The sequence below is a fragment of the Grampus griseus genome (genome assembly GCF_964374135.1).
Source record: "Grampus griseus genome assembly, chromosome: X".
In the NCBI taxonomy this organism is placed as follows: Eukaryota; Metazoa; Chordata; class Mammalia; order Artiodactyla; family Delphinidae; genus Grampus; species Grampus griseus.
Window position 1 is genome coordinate 42474749 of NC_138999.1, and position 15801 is coordinate 42490549.

The window sequence follows — 15801 nt, forward strand, 5'->3', positions numbered from 1 at the left end:
AGGCATTTCAAAACTGGCTTTAAATACTGATCAGGGCGCCATGCAAAGGGACTGGGGTGAGAGCTTGTTACATATGAGTGGGGGCTGGGGTGCCTGAGAGAGAAGGGACCCACCCATCAGGGCAGCTGGGGTGCCCCACCCCCAACCTGGGATAAGGGAACAGAGTAGAGGCCCTCTCTGGAGGGTCCCAGGGCCAACCGGGAGCCAGCCCTCCCTTCGAGGTAGATCATCGCGGAGGGAACCAAGGAGGAGCTCCCACGGTGGCGATGACAGGCGGTCACTTCCTCAGTGGTATTGCTGATAGCTGGGGTAGCCTGGGGCTGGGGTACCCTCCTTAGGGGGCAGCTGGCTGGGGTCCTCCAGGAATGGGGGTGCTGGAGCAGGGAGAATTGGATAAAGATGAGTGGAGGAGGCAAGGCAGAGCATTTCCCACCTCTCCCTGGCCAGCTTCACCAGGAACTCACCATTGCGGAACTGCTGGGCAGTGTAGCGAGTGAGGAGGATGCCAACACCCTCGATGAGGGCCAACAGAATGCCTCCCATCATTGCTGAGCCCACCATGGCCAATGGGCCACCTGGAGGAATGAGGAGGCACAGGGAGACAGGTGAGAGCAGGCAGAACAGGGTGGAAGGGGCTGGGGCCTGGGGATGGGGCACTCACTGCGGGCAGCCAGCACAGCCCCGGTCAATGCTCCACTGGTGATGGAGTTCCAGGGATCTTCCTTGCCCCGCAGCCGCACCAGACCGCAGTCGATGGTGGAGAACAGGCCCCCCCACACTGCGAAGCTACCTGTTGAGGGACCACAGCCTAATTAGTGTTTGTGGGGAATCCCCAGAATATACGGCTCAGGGTCCAGGGACTCCCAAGGCTTGAATGCTCTGGCAAAGAACGGGGGGAAAAACCCAGAGGCAAAGGCAGATGGCAAACTCCTAGGGGAGAGCCCCCATCTGTCTCTGTGGTACCTCCTTCAATCTGTCTGTAATTGCCATCGGCACTCCTTTCACCTTCACAGGGGGCTGACAAGTATTTTACGGGCAGATTTATCTGCTTCTATATGGCTTTTTTCTTGGCCCCGCCATGCACTCATTCCTCTCAGTTCTCTGACCAGGGATTGAACCTGGGTGACGGCAATGAAAGCCCGGAATCCTAACCACCAGGCCACCAGGGAACTCCCTTCTATATGGCTTTTAACAGAGCAACTTTGATCTTTGTAACTACCACACAAAACTGGAATTCTGACCTTGGTTTCAGGGAGAAGGAAAGGGGTTAGCAAAGCCAGTTAACAATACAATAGTTAAAATGTTTACTCAAGTCTTACTGTGTGCCAGGACCTGATCTACACACTGCATGTTACTTGACTTCTGAAAATTTATATTAGTTAATACTATCAAAGCGCTTAACAGAGCAACCAGCACTTAGTAAGTACTACCTAAGTTACATAAATTACAGAACTTATTGTTTTGTCATCCCCATGTTGCAGATGAGGTTCAGAGAGGTTAAGCCACTAGCCCAAGATCACACAGCAGGGAAGAGCCAGGGCCTGGATTTAAACTCCAGAACTCACCCATATGAAATTGCTGGGAAACGTCACTCCCCCAGGAAGTCCCAGGCAGAGGTGGGACTAGAATCTGGACCCCCCAACTTGCAGTCTAGACTCAAAGGAGCAACCAGCTCAACTCTGTTATCACATCTGTCTCCCCAAACCTCTCACCTCCAATCTGAGGGGCTCGGATCCTCACAGCGTTGACACTGCCTCTCATTCGGTGCCGAATTCCCTGGAGGAAAGTGAGGAGGAAGGGAATCAGAGCCCGGTTGAGGCCACTGGCAGACAAGGTTTCTAGCTTTTAAGAGAGGGATGGGGGCAGGAAACCTGGAGGGGTATCAGGGGTAGAGATGTGGGGAAGGGGCCAAGAACTAGGGGGCTGGGGAGCACCCCAATATAGGTGCTCTAAGAGCTGGGATGAGAAATCATTCATTCATTCATTACTTAGCACCTATGTGCCAGGCACCATGCTGTGTGCAGGGATACAGCAGTAAACAAGGTAGACCTGGCCCCTACGTTCTCAGAGCTCACATTATAGTGGGGGAGACAGATCCTAAATAAGCGTACAGATAAGACAGCTTCAGACAGCAATAAGAACGCTAGAGGAAATAGGAAAAAGAGCTATGACAGTGGCTGAAGGGTCAGGAAAGACCTCTTTAAGGAGGGGGGCATTTATGCTGAGACCTTGAGGATAAGAGGGAGAAACCTGGACAAAGATCCAGGAAAGAGAGCTCCAGGAGATGAGGGGAGGGACGGGGCTAGACAGAGAAATTACAGAGACCTTGACAAATGCATGGCATTTAAAGTCATGACATTTGATGAGGTCTCCCAGGAAGGGGAGGGGGGTTGTCAGAGATAGAGAGTGAGAGAGAGAGGGAATAGATTACGTTAAATTAAAAGCATTTTCTCAGCTTTAAGGCTGTCCTCCTCCTGCCAATTAAACTCCTGTCACTTCCCTCTATCCAGGCTTCCAACCCAGAATCTGCCTCTAGGTAAAATCTGACTGGCTTTGCACACACACATTTAGGTTTTGGTGATGACCCTTTTGACATCACAGCATTTCCACAGAGGAGCTCCAGTTGGGTGGGGGGTGAGGGGCAGAGGTCATGTTTGCAGTTCCTCCAAACTTCCAGATCCTGGAGCCAGGCCTGGCATATAGTAGGTGAGCAGGCACCAGAATGAATAAGTGCATGTGACTAGCAGCTCCAAGCAGTTTTCAGAACAGTATCCCATGTGGGCAGGGCAGGACCCCCGCGCCACCCAGGGAAGGCCAGGACTCACGACAGGGGCATTGCGGAAGCCCTTAATGGCCTGGAAGACTCCACCGCCGATAACACCCATAGTGAAGGCGCCACCGCAATCATCCACAATTCGCCATGGGCTGCAAGCGGGAAGGGGAGGATGGGGTTAATGTGAGCCCTCCCTCTTGCCATGTCACAATGACTCTTTCCAACTGGGAGAGACTAAGTCACCCAAATGGGAAGCAGAATTTCAGATAATAGATTATTCTCCCCCTCATTTAAGCAAGAAATAGTGCGAAGGAGGGAAAATATTAGTCTTTGCCCTGTCCGCCCCTCCCCTTCGCAGCCAACCAAGAAATCAACCGCTTTACTACTATCAATGATTAAATGAATTGATAACAAGCAAAGAGTTGGCAAGTTTAAATAAGCGCTACAGAAGTGTTAAGCTAGCACTGTTACTAAAGCAGAACGGGCTCGCACCCCCCTTTCCCACAATGAGCACGTCCAACCAAGCCACGCCCTCTTTTTTTTTTTTTTAAACCCGTACAACTGGGAAAAACCAATCGCAGACCGGGGGGATGATCCAGCACCGCTCAATACCGCACCACCCCCTCGGCTGGAATGGATTCGACCAGCGTGTCTTTTCGTTAACAAAGAGAGACTGGGAGGTACGAAGGCAAGGGAAACGTGGAGTGGTTCGTCCTTGCACCGCACCTTCTCCTTTAGGCACACAGTTGTGGCCCCTCTTAACGGAGCCCCAGTAGGAGGAAGGGGAGGGGAGCAGAAGGAGACAACAAACGTCTAAGAGTCTCCCGAGTCTGGGACGTGGCGCTGTGTGGCCGATGCCTCCCCCGCCCGCCTCCCACCGCTGGCCGTGGCGCCCCAGCAACAGTCCCGAGGCCTGCGCCCCTCGCCGTACCAAGGCTCCCGAGCGTACTCCTCCATGGCGCCGGCGTCCGGCCGCGCAGTCTGACTAAACCGCGGGCGAGCCACGCCCCCACCGTAAATGCACACAGGCGTTCGAGCTTTCCACCTATTCCAGGGCAATGATTGGGTCGTTTCACCAGAAGAAGTCAGACCAAGGGGCACTCTCATTGGCCAGCCAAGTTTGTGTCATCCTTTCGCCGCAGCCTGAGCTTAGCCCAGTTTCCTCCAGGCTCGGAGGGAGAGGACCTCGTTCTGGGGTTTGGGAGAAGAGAGTCGTGTAGTCCTGGCACTCATAGAAGCGACGAGAGAGAGACGGCCAGTCTGTCAGCTTTCCACTACCCGCGTGACTGTATTGGTAATGTCGGGGTGGGCGCATTTTTTGGAGCTGGAGGTGTTGCACTCTGCTCCCCCATCCCAGCGCCTTGGTTCCTTCCACCCGGTAGTCTTCGGGGGAAGTTGGGTGAGCCCATTTCTGGGGCGAGGGGCAGCCGCGTTTGGCCCCTGTGGCAGTGGGCGGAGCCTGGGCCTGGGAGAGGAACCCGGTCCTGGAGCACCCGGCCCGGGAGAGGAGGGTTGGTGAGAGTTTTGGTGATATTGCCATTTATCCCTTCCACCTTTTAGCGTAGGGTCTGTCGCCCAGCTCCTAGTGTAGGTGGGGGTCCAGATGAGTACTTGCTGAGGGGAGGCGCTTAGTTACAAGATCAGATTCAGTCCTCATCTGAGCTGCTTTTTGGTCTGTCTGTTCTTCCCTAGGTCTGTCTGCTATCCGCTATGCCGCTGCCCGTTGCGCTGCAGACCCGCTTGGCCAAGAGAGGCATTCTCAAACATCTGGAGCCCGGTGAGAGAGCTAAGAGCAGATAGGCCTACCAATGTGGCAGGCTTGACAGGCACTTTGTTGTTGATACTGCCACTTGATACCTAGCATGGACCTACTTCGCACCAAGCAGTGGGGTGGCAGGCATTTCATTGTTAACAATGCGTATTCCTGACACCCATTCCTACCGTATGAGGAGGCGGGTGGGGACGGGGAATAGACATTTCATCCTTAATAATACTGACAGTTGACGTGTATTTTTGGGTCTTCTATATCCCAAGTTTAATCCATCCATCAATCCCTGGAAGTGGTTACAAATTATCTAATAGTAAGGATAGTAACAGTTGACAGAAGCTGACATCTACCGCAGCCTCCTGTGGGCCAAGCACAGTGGCAGGATGCTAATACTTTGCTCTTTACCATACTAATAGATAACATTATTTTAGACCTACTGTGGAGCCAGGCACTGTGCTGGTGATATATACCTTATTGTTCACCGTATCAATAGCTGACATGTATTTTGGGTCTACTTGAAGTGTCATACACATTATGGTGAACAGTATATAAAATAATGATAGGATCTATCATTTCAGCCTACTGTGCTGCTGTTGCTAGTATTTCTACCTTATTGTAAGTAATAGCAAAAGCTGGCATCTAGTTTGGGCTAGGGTGTTCCAGGTACTGGAAAACTCATCTTATTTTCACTTTATTGATAAGTGACATCTATTACAAGCCTGTTGTGTGCCAAGCATAGATCTTTGGTTAATAATACTGATAATGATCATTGATATGACATTTACTTTAAGGCTGTTGGTACCAGGCCCTGTGCTGATTGTATATATCTTACTAACAATACCGATGATTATAGCTGACATCTATTTTGGGCCTGTTGTGTGACAGGCACTCTGCTGTTGCTGACATATACATTTCATTGTTAGCTATAGGTGAAATCTATGATAGACCTATGGAGGTCCAGGTACTCATACACCTTTTTCATTCTGTTGATAGTAACTGACAACAGTTGTAGGCCTCAGGAACTGAATAGATTCAGAGAAGCGTTTGGATAAATCCCTTGCTATCCAAACTTGCTAGTCAATATACCGGAGTCAGAAACCTCATATTCGCCAAGCCAGATAAGTTCAGGTAACATTATGTCATATCTGAACCCAGAAACAGAACAGATTTGGGTAAATTTTTTGGTAAATCCTAATATTCAGATACTTGGATTTGGAATGTGAGCAATATTTTTTAGGGCACTTGAGACCTGGCACACACACGTGGTCCATGTGAATGTGAGTGTGTCTCCCCAGGCCCTGACTGCAGGATGGGGATCCCTCTGGTCCTTACTGCTGTCCTCCTTTCCTCCTTGTCCTGCCAGAACCGGAGGAAGAGATCATTGCCGAGGACTATGATGATGATCCTGTGGACTATGAGGCTACCCGGTTGGAGGGCCTGCCACCAAGCTGGTACAAGGTGTTTGACCCTTCCTGGTGAGTCTGGGGATGCAGCGGGGTGGGCTGGGGGCAAATGGGGACCACAAAGGAAGACATCTGGGGGTCCCTCCCTGTAGGGTCCTGGCATGGGGCAGGTACAGGCAGAGATCGGGGAGACGAGAGTTGAGGCTACAAGGAGAGGATATCTGTGCTGACATTCCTTCTCTCCCTCCCTCCCTCCACTGCCCTGCAGCGGGCTCCCTTACTACTGGAATGTGGACACAGACCTTGTGTCCTGGCTGTCCCCACATGATCCCAACTCCGTTGTTTCCAAATCTGCCAAGAAGCTCAGGAGCAGTAATGCAGGTGAGTTGGCAGATACAAGGGTGCCTCGAGTGTTCTTGCAGTTCTCCAGGAGGGGTCAGGTAAAAGACCAGGGCGGGTAAGACCAGGCAGACCCAGCCCCAGGCAAAGGAGGCTGTTGAAGGCAGAGGCTGCTGGGTCCTGAGGTGGCAGGAGGAAGGTCACAAGGCTTTCGTGTCCCCAGATGCTGAGGAGAAGTTGGATCGGAGCCATGAGAAATCGGACCGGGGCCACGAGAAATCGGACCGAGGTCACGAGAAGTCAGAACGCGGCCATGAGAAGTCAGAACGGAGCCATGAGAAGTCTGACAGAGACCGGGAGCGTGGTTATGACAAGGTGGACAGAGAGAGAGAGCGGGACAGGGATCGGGACCGGGACCGCGGGTATGACAAGGTGGACCGGGAAGAGGGCAAAGAACGGCGCCACCATCGCCGGGAGGAGCTGGCTCCCTACCCCAAGAGCAAGAAGGGTAAGCTGGGGTGAGGCAACGGGGGCACCAGGGGGGCACAGTGTAAGGAAGCCCTCGCTTGGCTTCACACGAGTGCCTGAGCCTGGGGCCTGGCAGCCTCAGGCTCCATTTCTTCTGGGGATGGGAGAGCTCGGTGATCGGGGACTCCTTGTGCCCCCGTCGAAGACCCCACTCTGCCACCTACTTCCGCAGTGGCAAGCCGGAAGGATGAAGAATTAGACCCCATGGACCCCAGTTCGTACTCAGATGCACCCCGGTAATTGACCACCCCTCGAGAGCCCTTCCTTTTTCCCCTTGACTCACTGCACCGCTGACTGTTCCTTTCTTCCTGTCTCCTTTCCCCCTTTGTCAGTTGTGGGTGGGTGGGAGGTGCCTGCCACAGTACACATATTATACATTCCCGCCCCCGCCCCTTGTCACCCCCAGGGGCACGTGGTCAACAGGACTCCCCAAGCGGAATGAGGCCAAGACGGGTGCAGACACGACAGCAGCCGGGCCCCTCTTCCAGCAGCGCCCTTACCCATCCCCGGGGGCTGTGCTCCGGGCCAATGCCGAGGCCTCCCGAACCAAGCAGCAGGACTGAACCTTCCCCAGCCCGGCCCACCCTGGGGTTCTTAATAAAAGCTTTTCGGTGGATCATGCCCACGAGACCTGAGTGCTTCCTTCTCTGACACTTTTGAGACTTCCCAACCCAAGCCAGCAAGATGCAAAACACATTTTATTTACAAAAACTCACCTAAGAAATAGTGTAGGGGTAGCAGGGGCATGGGGGTGGTTGGGTCCTGTCTGGGCCAGAGTTTAGTCATGTCAGCCCTGCGTGGGAGAGGGGGTGTGGGGACAGGGGGTTCGGCGTCTACCCCCCCCCCCAGTACTGATCAGAGCGTTTGGTCCTGGCTGGACCAGGGCAAGAAGGGAGAGTGAGGCCAGGCCAGCGTCTTCAATCCCAGCGGCTAGGAACCCTTCACCTTGGTGAGCAACCTGTGGTGGGAACGGGGAGGAAAGAAAAACACAGAAAGCTGGGGTGGGCTGGCAGGTGGACGTCCTGAGCAAGCAAGGATGACTAGGGAGGCTGGTAGTCCCCAGGGTTAGTAACAGAGCCCATGTGGAGAGAGCGGGTACCCTGGGTCAGAAAGCTACACGTGGACTAAATAAATACAATATCTTTATTTGGCATTGGGTATCCTGACATTTGTTCATTACAGTTCCTTAAAAAAACAAACCAAAAAATCAGAACAAATTAATCAAAAATAAAGATCCAACGGCCCTATGTACATATAGCAAAGACAGCCCAGGCATTGTGCGCGCACACACACACACACACACACACACACACACACACACACACACACACACACACACACACACACACACACACACACACACACACACACACACACACACACACACACCCATATACACCCTGGGAGACAGTTAAGGGGTCAATAAGCTTTGGGGAGTGCAGGGGGCAGGTTCCACATTTCAGCAATTTAAAGACACCCCTCCCCATGAAGGGTGCCTCGTACAGCCAGTGGGGTATCATGAGTGTGGCTGGCAGCTTTATTTTTCCTCTCAGGGTATCTTAGAAAAAAACCCTGCATCCAGCAACTGACAGTGTCTTAGATTCCATGAGATTAGGCCACTTCAAGGACCTCCCTTCTCCATTTTTCCCACACCCTGGATCATTCATCTGATTACACCACAAACCCCCAAATCGCAAACAAATGGCCCCTACTGCACCCTCCCCTTGAATGGGCTGATGCAAAAATCTCAGCTGTCGCCCCCCTTCCTCTCTCTCTGGGTGCTCACAAGAGGCCCATTTTCAAGTCCCTGTGTTAGGGAAGCTGCCCCAAGGCCACAAAAAGAGCTACTAATATGATCCAGTGTGGTTGTCAGGGAGGAGAGAAGGCCTCAAGCTATCAGAATCGGAACCCCACACATAGGCATCAGTCATTACTAAGGAGTTGTAGGATTTTTGTCCAATTTGTCCCTACAAAGGTGGAGGGATTGCTGGGAGGGACTCTTCCAGGCATGAGACACAGGACGCCTCTGGCTGAGGGGGGCAGACAAAAAAAGCCTTGAATAACAACACCCCCAACCCGGTCCCCAAAGAGGTTAGACTGAGACAGAGGAGGCAGCTCTAAAAACCCCTGGCTACAAGGAAGGGTTCACGTGATGCCCTGCCCTAGTCCCACAGGCTTCCAGAATTCTCGAGAACCTGGAAGAAAAGACCCTTCCAACCCCATGGGAGCCAGGCCCCGGTGGCAACTTGGGTCCTGCAGATGCCCAACACCCTCCACCCAGTGTCCCTCCCTGTCTCCCCCCACCGCCACCGCCAGCCCTCACTTCACCAGCACTGACTTTGGCAGAAAGGGCTCCGTGCTGACGTCTCCACGGTGGGAAGACAGCTGCGGTGGCGGTGGCTGCCCCGGAGGCTGCTGGTGAGTGCAGGGCCCAGAGGTGGAGGCAGACGCGGAAGCTATGGCTTTGGCTGCACCTCGGGGCAGGCTGTAGAGGTAGACGGCACCGATGACCAGCCCTGCACCAAGGGCAAACAAAGGGTCCACGTGGAAGCCAAAGAGGCGGATGGAGGCAACAGTGGACAGCACAATGGACAAGGAGGTGGCAAAGCCCTTGAGGATATTGTCGGCATACTTGACGACAACAGCCACCAGTAGCCCGCCGAAGGCCTGGTTGAGCACCACGCCCCAGACAGCAGGCGTGTACCCGAAAAAGAAGCCGCGGTGGGCTACAGCGGTGCCCTCGGCCCACCAGAGCCCCACCAGGCCCAGGGCTGTGCCGAAGAGGCCCAGCTGCAGGTTGCGCAGCCACACGGAGCCTGAGCTGCCTTTGAGGATCTTCTCAAAGTAGACACCTGCAAATCCCGAGGACAGACAGGACGCCACGACAGCTGCTAGGCCCGCCCCAGGGTTCTGATCCAGAGGCCGCGGGCTCCCACCGCCGGCTTGCTGTGCCTGGACAATGGCGACTCCGGTGAAGAGGAGCAGCAGGGAGGCCCACTGCAGCCGGGAAAGGCTGCGGTTCAGCATAAGCACGGAGAACAGTGCCGTGGTCAGGATCTTCAGCTGGTACGTGACCTGCGAGTGGCATGTGGAAGACACTGAGGGCTGCTTCCGACCCCCAACATGTACATGTGGGGGACGGCACCCACTGTGGGCCCCCAGGCACAATGGAGGGACAGGGTGGGGTAGATAACCATAAAAACAGCAAAAATATCCAGCCACTGGCCACTGACTGAGATGTGGCTAAATAGCTCTGAGGCGCCTCCCAGAAAGCACACAGGAGGATGGCTGTGCAAGGACGTCCTGGGCCACACCCAGGTCCACATCCCAACCCCATGTCCTAGCTGTGTGACGAGGGACAAAGCACTTGCCCTGTCTGAGCCCTGACATACCATCTGTAAATACAACTGATGTATGTGAAGCACCTCACACAGCAGGTAATGAATGAATGGTAAACATCCTGATGAGGGAGGTCTTGATAAGGATGTGTTGATACAAATGAATCAGCCATGAAATGACGTCAGTAAACATTTACATAGAGCTTACTATGTGCCAGGTGTGGGTCTAAGCACTTCACATGAATTCGTTTAATCCTCACATATGAAGTGTGTTATTGTAATGTCCAATTTAAAGATGAGATGGAGAGGTTACGTGACTTGCCCAATATCACACAGCTGGAAAGTAGCAGAGCTGGGATTTGAACCCAGGCAGCCTGGCCCCAGAATCCAGGCTCTTTAACCATCTTAAAGGTTGCTTGTAAATAGCCTAAAGCTTATCCATCACCAACCAAGGGCTCTTCCCAGATATTACTTCTTTTAGTCATCTCAGTGAGTAGCTACTATTACCATTTCCATTCCCAGTTCTCACAGATGAGGAAACCGAGGTTGAGGAAGATCCAAGGACATTCTGGAGGAAACACAGCCCCCGCTCTCTGCAGCCCTCCCTCCCCAACATCCTATATCCCCCACCCCAGCCAGTTCCTGGGCTTGGGGCTCACCTGGAAAGTGGCAGCTGGCAGGTTGGAGATGGCAACATACTGGAGGTTATTCTGCAAGGTGTAGATGAGAGAGGGCACTGCGAGCTTGAGTGTGTCCACATACTGCACCAGGACAGCCTCGTGGAGGAAAAGAACCAGGTGCTTCACGTTACCTAGGTGGAGGGAGGAGAGCCCTGTTTAGCGCTGACTTCCAAAGATGGGGATCCTCTAAAGGACAGGACTGGGCCTGGTCCTGTGTCTCCCCACCACACTCCGACTCCCTGAGGGCTAGAATGAGGTCTGCACTCTCGGTTTCTCTAGAGTACAAACATGTCTCCAGCAAGCCTTTCGGATACTCAGTCTGAGAATCACAGACCATATTTCACTCATCTTAGAGCCCACCTCCCTGGCACAAAGTCCCAGGGCAAGCACTCAGTACAGTTTGTGCAATGAAATAATCAGCACTAACTAGGAGCTTGTGAAGTAGAAGCTCTAGGAGTGTGGGTGGAAAGCTATTTACCAAGCAGAGGGAAAGTTTTAGACTCAGCTTTTATTTTTTTTAAAGATTTTTTTGATGTGGACCATTTTTAAAGTCTTCATTGAATTTGTACAATATTGCTTCTGTTTTACATTTTGGTTTTTTGGCCGCGAGCCATGTGTGATCTTAGCTCCCTGACCAGGGATCGAACGAACCCACACCCCCTGCATTGGAAGGCGAAGCCTTAACTACTGGACTGCCAGGGAAGTTCCTTAGACTCAACTTTTAGACTTTTCCTAGTTCCTTCCTAGCCTGAGAGCTGCCTGAGGGCAGGGGCCATCTTCCACTTGGCCGCCTCCTTCTGTCAGCCCCACACACACCAAGCATTTGCCCCTGTCACATGGAAGAATGCAGGCTTGACTCTAAAGCAGAAAGTCTGGTTGGGACCTGCTCCAATCAATAAATGAGACTAATTTCCTATATAATAAGACCTTTGCAAATCTCACCCCACTTTTTTGCAGTTCATCTTTTAAGACTCATCTGAGTGTCCCTCCTCAGGGAAAACCCCACAACCACTGCACAAGGTTACTGCAGGAACTCCTGCTGATGCTCATTCACAAAACCCTGCCCTTTCCCTTCATGGCATTAATCCCAGGAGTAACTATCAACCTCTAACCCTTTACCCAAATTCCCTGGGCCCAGGGGTTTGGGTGTTCAAGAATGTCCAGGTGTTAGAAAGGTAACACGGCATATATGCTATACATTTCACATAACACACACAACGTATATGGCGCTGCACACCGTAATCAAGCACATTCATATTTCTGCAGTGACCCGTGGACACATTCACACCAAATGAGAAAACTAAAAAAATAAAACGGGGGGGGGTTGCTGAAATTGTAGATAAGAGATGAAAGCTGTGATTAACCTGTAGCTATTTGTTTCTCCCCATCTAAAATATCAGCCCCCTGAGGGCAAGATGCACGTCTGCATCGCTAACATGTCCACCTCCACAGCCAGAACATGGCCTGCCACAGTGTTCACTCGAACCGTCTCAGACTCAATCTAGAACAGAGCAGATGAGTTCCTAAACTGCTGCCTCCCAGGGCCCTGGAGCTAATGAGTGGGTGAGAATGCTTTCTTCAGTGTAAATACCTAGGGCAGAGCTGCATGCGAGGCCTTTATAGAGAAATGACTGGGCAACATTTTAAAGAAGGCCTTTGGGGAGGTGTTTAAGTTAGTAAATAAATTCAACTTATAGGAAATATAGAGGACAGAAGAACATGTTAAATGAGACCAGTGGGAGGCACTCAGCAAAATCCAGGAGACCCGAAGTCTACAAGACAAACAACCTTATGTCTTCGAGAAATTAACTGCAGAGAGAAAAAAAAACAGTTGGAGGGGAAACTAGAGGCTAGCCGACCTAGAAGACACCAACCAATTACAAAGCACTGACTTTATATAAACCTGATTCAAACAAAATTTTTAAAACTTTTATGACATTTGAGAAATCATTACGAATTTGAACACTGACTGGATATTTGATTATTTGATTAACTTAAAAAATTATTGTTAAGTTTTTGATGTATGATTTCTAGCAGTCATGACTGATTGAAGTCATTATTTTAAATGTACCGAAATATTTACTCAAGATAATAAGAGGGAATTTACTTCAAAATAATACTTCATGTGGGACATACTTCAATATAACAAGGTGGGGCTTCCCCGGCGGCGTAGTGGTTGAGAGTCCGCCTGCCGATGCAGGGGACACGGGTTCGTGCCCCGGTCCGGGAAGATCCCACATGCCGCGGAGCGGCTGGACCCGTGAGCAATGGCCGCTGAGCCTGCGCGTCCGGAGGCTGTGCTCCGCAACGGGAGAGGCCACAACAGTGAGAGGCCTGCGTACCGCAAAAAAAAAAAAATTAAAAAAAAATATATATCAAGGTGCAGAGTAGGTAAACAGACACATAGATTGGTAGTGAGTGGATAATCACTGATGCTGTTTAATGGCAGAGTGGCCACGAGTTGATCATTGTTGAATCTCGGTGATGGGACATGGATATTTTACCATTTTATTATTTTCTCTGATTTTGTGTTTGAAATTCTCCATAATGAAAAGTTAGAGAGAAATCAATAAATCATCATGTAAGGGTCACCTGCTACCTTATGGGCACAGACTGTCTCATTCCTTCAGTGTTTACTGGCCAGCTCCTGGGGAGTTAGGGGTATAAACATGTGGATGCAGCTACTCATAGCTGGAGGTACAAGGCAGCCAAGCCACACTTACACAGTCCCCAGGCATTTTCATAGACACAGAGATAATCCCCCAACCAAACCCTCCACGTGGGAGCGGGTACGTACACACACACACACACACACACACACACACACACACACACACACACACACACACACACACACACACTGCCACCCACCGACTCCAATGCAGCCCCCCTCCCTGCAGCCCCTCTCCCTGGCTCATACCCCTCTTCTGTGCGAAGAGCAGCAGCAGGCAAGTGAGACCTTTGAGCACTTCAGCCATGACCACAGCAGTGGTGGCAAAGAAGCGGTCCCCAGGCAATGTGCGGGCATAGCGGATGCTGAGGATGAGGGAGGCATTCTGGACCACCAGCACAGCTAGGGATATGTATTTGAGGCGCCGGTGAGCTGTGGGGAATGGAAGGAGTAAGGGGGAAGAAGGGGTCAAAAGCTGCTGTGGCATAACCACACTACCACCCTCCCCTCTCCTTTCTCAACCAGGATCCTCCTAGCCACCGCTACTTCCTCCTTCTGCCTGCCTATCCTGACCCAACGTGAGTCTCATCCCTGCCAGCTTCCACTGCCTCAGCCACAGGCAGGAAGAGCCAGCAAGGGAGAAGTGGGCCTCTCCCTGTCCAGCCCATACCTGGAATCCTTGCTGAGGTGTCAGGAAATGGGTGGGGCAGGTCCTGGACACCCACCTCAGCCCTCTCTCTCCCTCCCCTGAGTGAGAAGCAACCCTGCCCTGGGCAGAATACCAACTGCATCCTCGACATTTATTGAGTGCTTACTGCGTGCCTATCATTGGGATAAGGGATTTATATGGATCACCTCAACAGACCCCTACATGGCTCTGATCTCTGAATGAACTATCAGTGTTCCCATTTTATGGATGAACAACCAAATATTTATATGAAATGATGGTTCTATTTAGTGAATGATTGTCTCATGTGAAAAACGATACCCTAATACAAGGAATGAGACCACTGTATATAAGGCATGTCCATCCCTTAAGGAACGTTCTCTCATCTAAATTATTCCATTCCCTTACACTCAGAATGGTCTCTCCAACCCCTCCCGCCTATGATGACTGATTCCTCCCTGCCCCAGAATGGTCTAACAAATATAAGAAATGATTCCCTCACTGTCCAAAGGATTGAACCCCATGTAGTAAATGGTTACTCCACTAAGAATGGTCTGGGTCCCTTAACGATATAAGGAAATATTTCCCTATACACCAATCATCCTCCCACCACCGCATACCCCCACCCAAGGAATTATCCCTTGTCCTGCTCACACTCACAATGAACTCTCCCCGTTATAAGGAATGGCCTGGCACCCTCAGAACGTCCTTTCTCCGCCATATAAGGAAGGCCCCTCCCACTGCAACATACAATGAACTATCTCCATCAGGAAGGGACCCCTAGAATGGTCTTCTCCCCATATAATGGACATCCCTATCCTCAAAACATTCTAAGTCATATAAGGAAGAACCTGCCCCACCCTAACTCACAATACCCCTGTCCCTTTACAAGGAAGAAACCACCTCCCTCAGAACAGCTCCTCCCTTCTGTAAGGAAGAACTCTCCCGCTCTCAGAATGGTCTCTCCCTTGTATAAGGACGGACCCCCACACACACTCAGAATGGTCTTAGTGGTCTTAGCCTCCCCAAAAGGAAACACCCGCCTCCAACTCAGAATGGTCTCTACTCCCCATTTGCAGAAGGGACCTCCCCATCACCCTCAGAATGGTCTCTTCCGCGCCCCCAAAACACACGTCCTCCTCCCACCCTCCCACTCCCCACACATAGGTTGGTCCGTACGGGATGCTCCCTCTCGCCTCAGTGAGGAACCTTTCTGACCCCCCCGCGATCCCACCCCCCGGCCCGCCGCCGACTGCTCAGCCACAGCCTGTCTCACCCGCAGTCGTGGTCCCAGGCTCCAACATCCCTGCAGAGACCACCCCTGGCCCGGCCGCCGCGGGGGAACCGCCGGACCCCACCGCTGCCATGTTGGCATCTGCCTGGCCCGTCCCCTCGGCAACAGTAAGCCACTTCCGTGTCCGTTACTTCCGCTTCCGGGACCCCGGGGTGGGGATGGGGCGAGCGAGAAGCTTCCCAGAGCGGTGGCTCTCCTCGTTCGCTCCTGAACGCTAGTTTAAGAGCGGTCTCAGGATTTCCAAATTCCGTTGAGATCCGGAGGCAGGGCACGCAGCCGGCTCAGTCTCCCACCGTCTTTACAGAGCCTCTTCAGCCCACTCCCGTTACTAAACCCGCCC

At 52.1% G+C, this 15801-nt stretch overlaps 3 protein-coding genes across 5 annotated transcripts; 1 reads left to right on the top strand and 2 right to left on the bottom strand.

The window, feature by feature from the left end:
* Positions 1-7: 7 nt before the first annotated feature.
* TIMM17B (translocase of inner mitochondrial membrane 17B) lies at positions 8-3798 on the bottom strand. Its single transcript, XM_082681471.1, has 6 exons — positions 3705-3798; positions 2826-2925; positions 1713-1776; positions 662-790; positions 465-575; positions 8-374 (listed from the first exon to the last, which is right to left on the bottom strand). The coding sequence occupies exons 1-6, from the start codon at positions 3728-3730 to the stop codon at positions 286-288; spliced, it is 519 nt and encodes a 172-aa protein (XP_082537597.1). The 5' UTR covers positions 3731-3798; the 3' UTR covers positions 8-285.
* A 145-nt stretch (positions 3799-3943) lies between these two features.
* On the top strand, positions 3944-7416 carry PQBP1 (polyglutamine binding protein 1). The gene is made up of 7 exons (XM_082681386.1): positions 3944-4067; positions 4466-4550; positions 5905-6016; positions 6213-6325; positions 6507-6791; positions 6984-7047; positions 7218-7416. Exons 2-7 carry the CDS (start codon positions 4484-4486, stop codon positions 7372-7374), a joined length of 798 nt encoding a protein of 265 aa, XP_082537512.1. The 5' UTR covers positions 3944-4067; positions 4466-4483; the 3' UTR covers positions 7375-7416.
* Positions 7417-7548: 132 nt separating this feature from the next.
* SLC35A2 (solute carrier family 35 member A2) lies at positions 7549-15570 on the bottom strand. Of its 3 annotated transcripts, none has more exons than XM_082681038.1 (5): positions 15444-15570; positions 13750-13932; positions 10809-10960; positions 9150-9296; positions 7549-7769 (listed from the first exon to the last, which is right to left on the bottom strand). In XM_082681038.1, exons 1-5 carry the CDS (start codon positions 15532-15534, stop codon positions 7599-7601), a joined length of 744 nt encoding a protein of 247 aa, XP_082537164.1. In that variant the 5' UTR covers positions 15535-15570; the 3' UTR covers positions 7549-7598. The 3 variants fall into 3 exon arrangements, with proteins under 3 accessions (XP_082537164.1, XP_082537162.1, XP_082537163.1); XM_082681036.1 differs by having other exon boundaries at positions 7617-7769; positions 9150-9886; XM_082681037.1 differs by lacking the exon at positions 13750-13932 and having other exon boundaries at positions 7617-7769; positions 9150-9886; positions 15444-15551.
* Between the last annotated feature and the right edge of the window lie 231 nt (positions 15571-15801).

Bases quoted from the DNA above. Each gene is read 5' to 3' on its own strand.
- TIMM17B (XM_082681471.1), bottom strand. From the start codon at position 3,730: ATGGAGGAGTACGCTCGGGAGCCTTG. The intron at 1,777-2,825 runs GTGAGTCCTGGC...ACTTTCCTCCAG, and splicing joins GCTTCCGCAATGCCCCTGTC to GGAATTCGGCACCGAATGAG. The intron at 791-1,712 runs GTGAGAGGTTTG...GTCCCTCAACAG, and splicing joins CCGAGCCCCTCAGATTGGAG to GTAGCTTCGCAGTGTGGGGG.
- PQBP1 (XM_082681386.1), top strand. From the start codon at position 4,484: ATGCCGCTGCCCGTTGCGCTGCAGACCCGCTTGGCCAAGAGAGGCATT. The intron at 6,017-6,212 runs GTGAGTCTGGGG...ACTGCCCTGCAG, and splicing joins AAGGTGTTTGACCCTTCCTG to CGGGCTCCCTTACTACTGGA. The intron at 7,048-7,217 runs GTAATTGACCAC...TGTCACCCCCAG, and splicing joins TCGTACTCAGATGCACCCCG to GGGCACGTGGTCAACAGGAC.
- SLC35A2 (XM_082681036.1), bottom strand. From the start codon at position 15,534: ATGGCAGCGGTGGGGTCCGGCGGTTCCCCCGCGGCGGCCGGGCCAGGG. The intron at 13,933-15,443 runs GTGAGACAGGCT...CATTCCCCACAG, and splicing joins GCCTGGGACCACGACTGCGG to CTCACCGGCGCCTCAAATAC. The intron at 10,961-13,749 runs GTATGAGCCAGG...CCCTCCACCTAG, and splicing joins GCTCTTCGCACAGAAGAGGG to GTAACGTGAAGCACCTGGTT.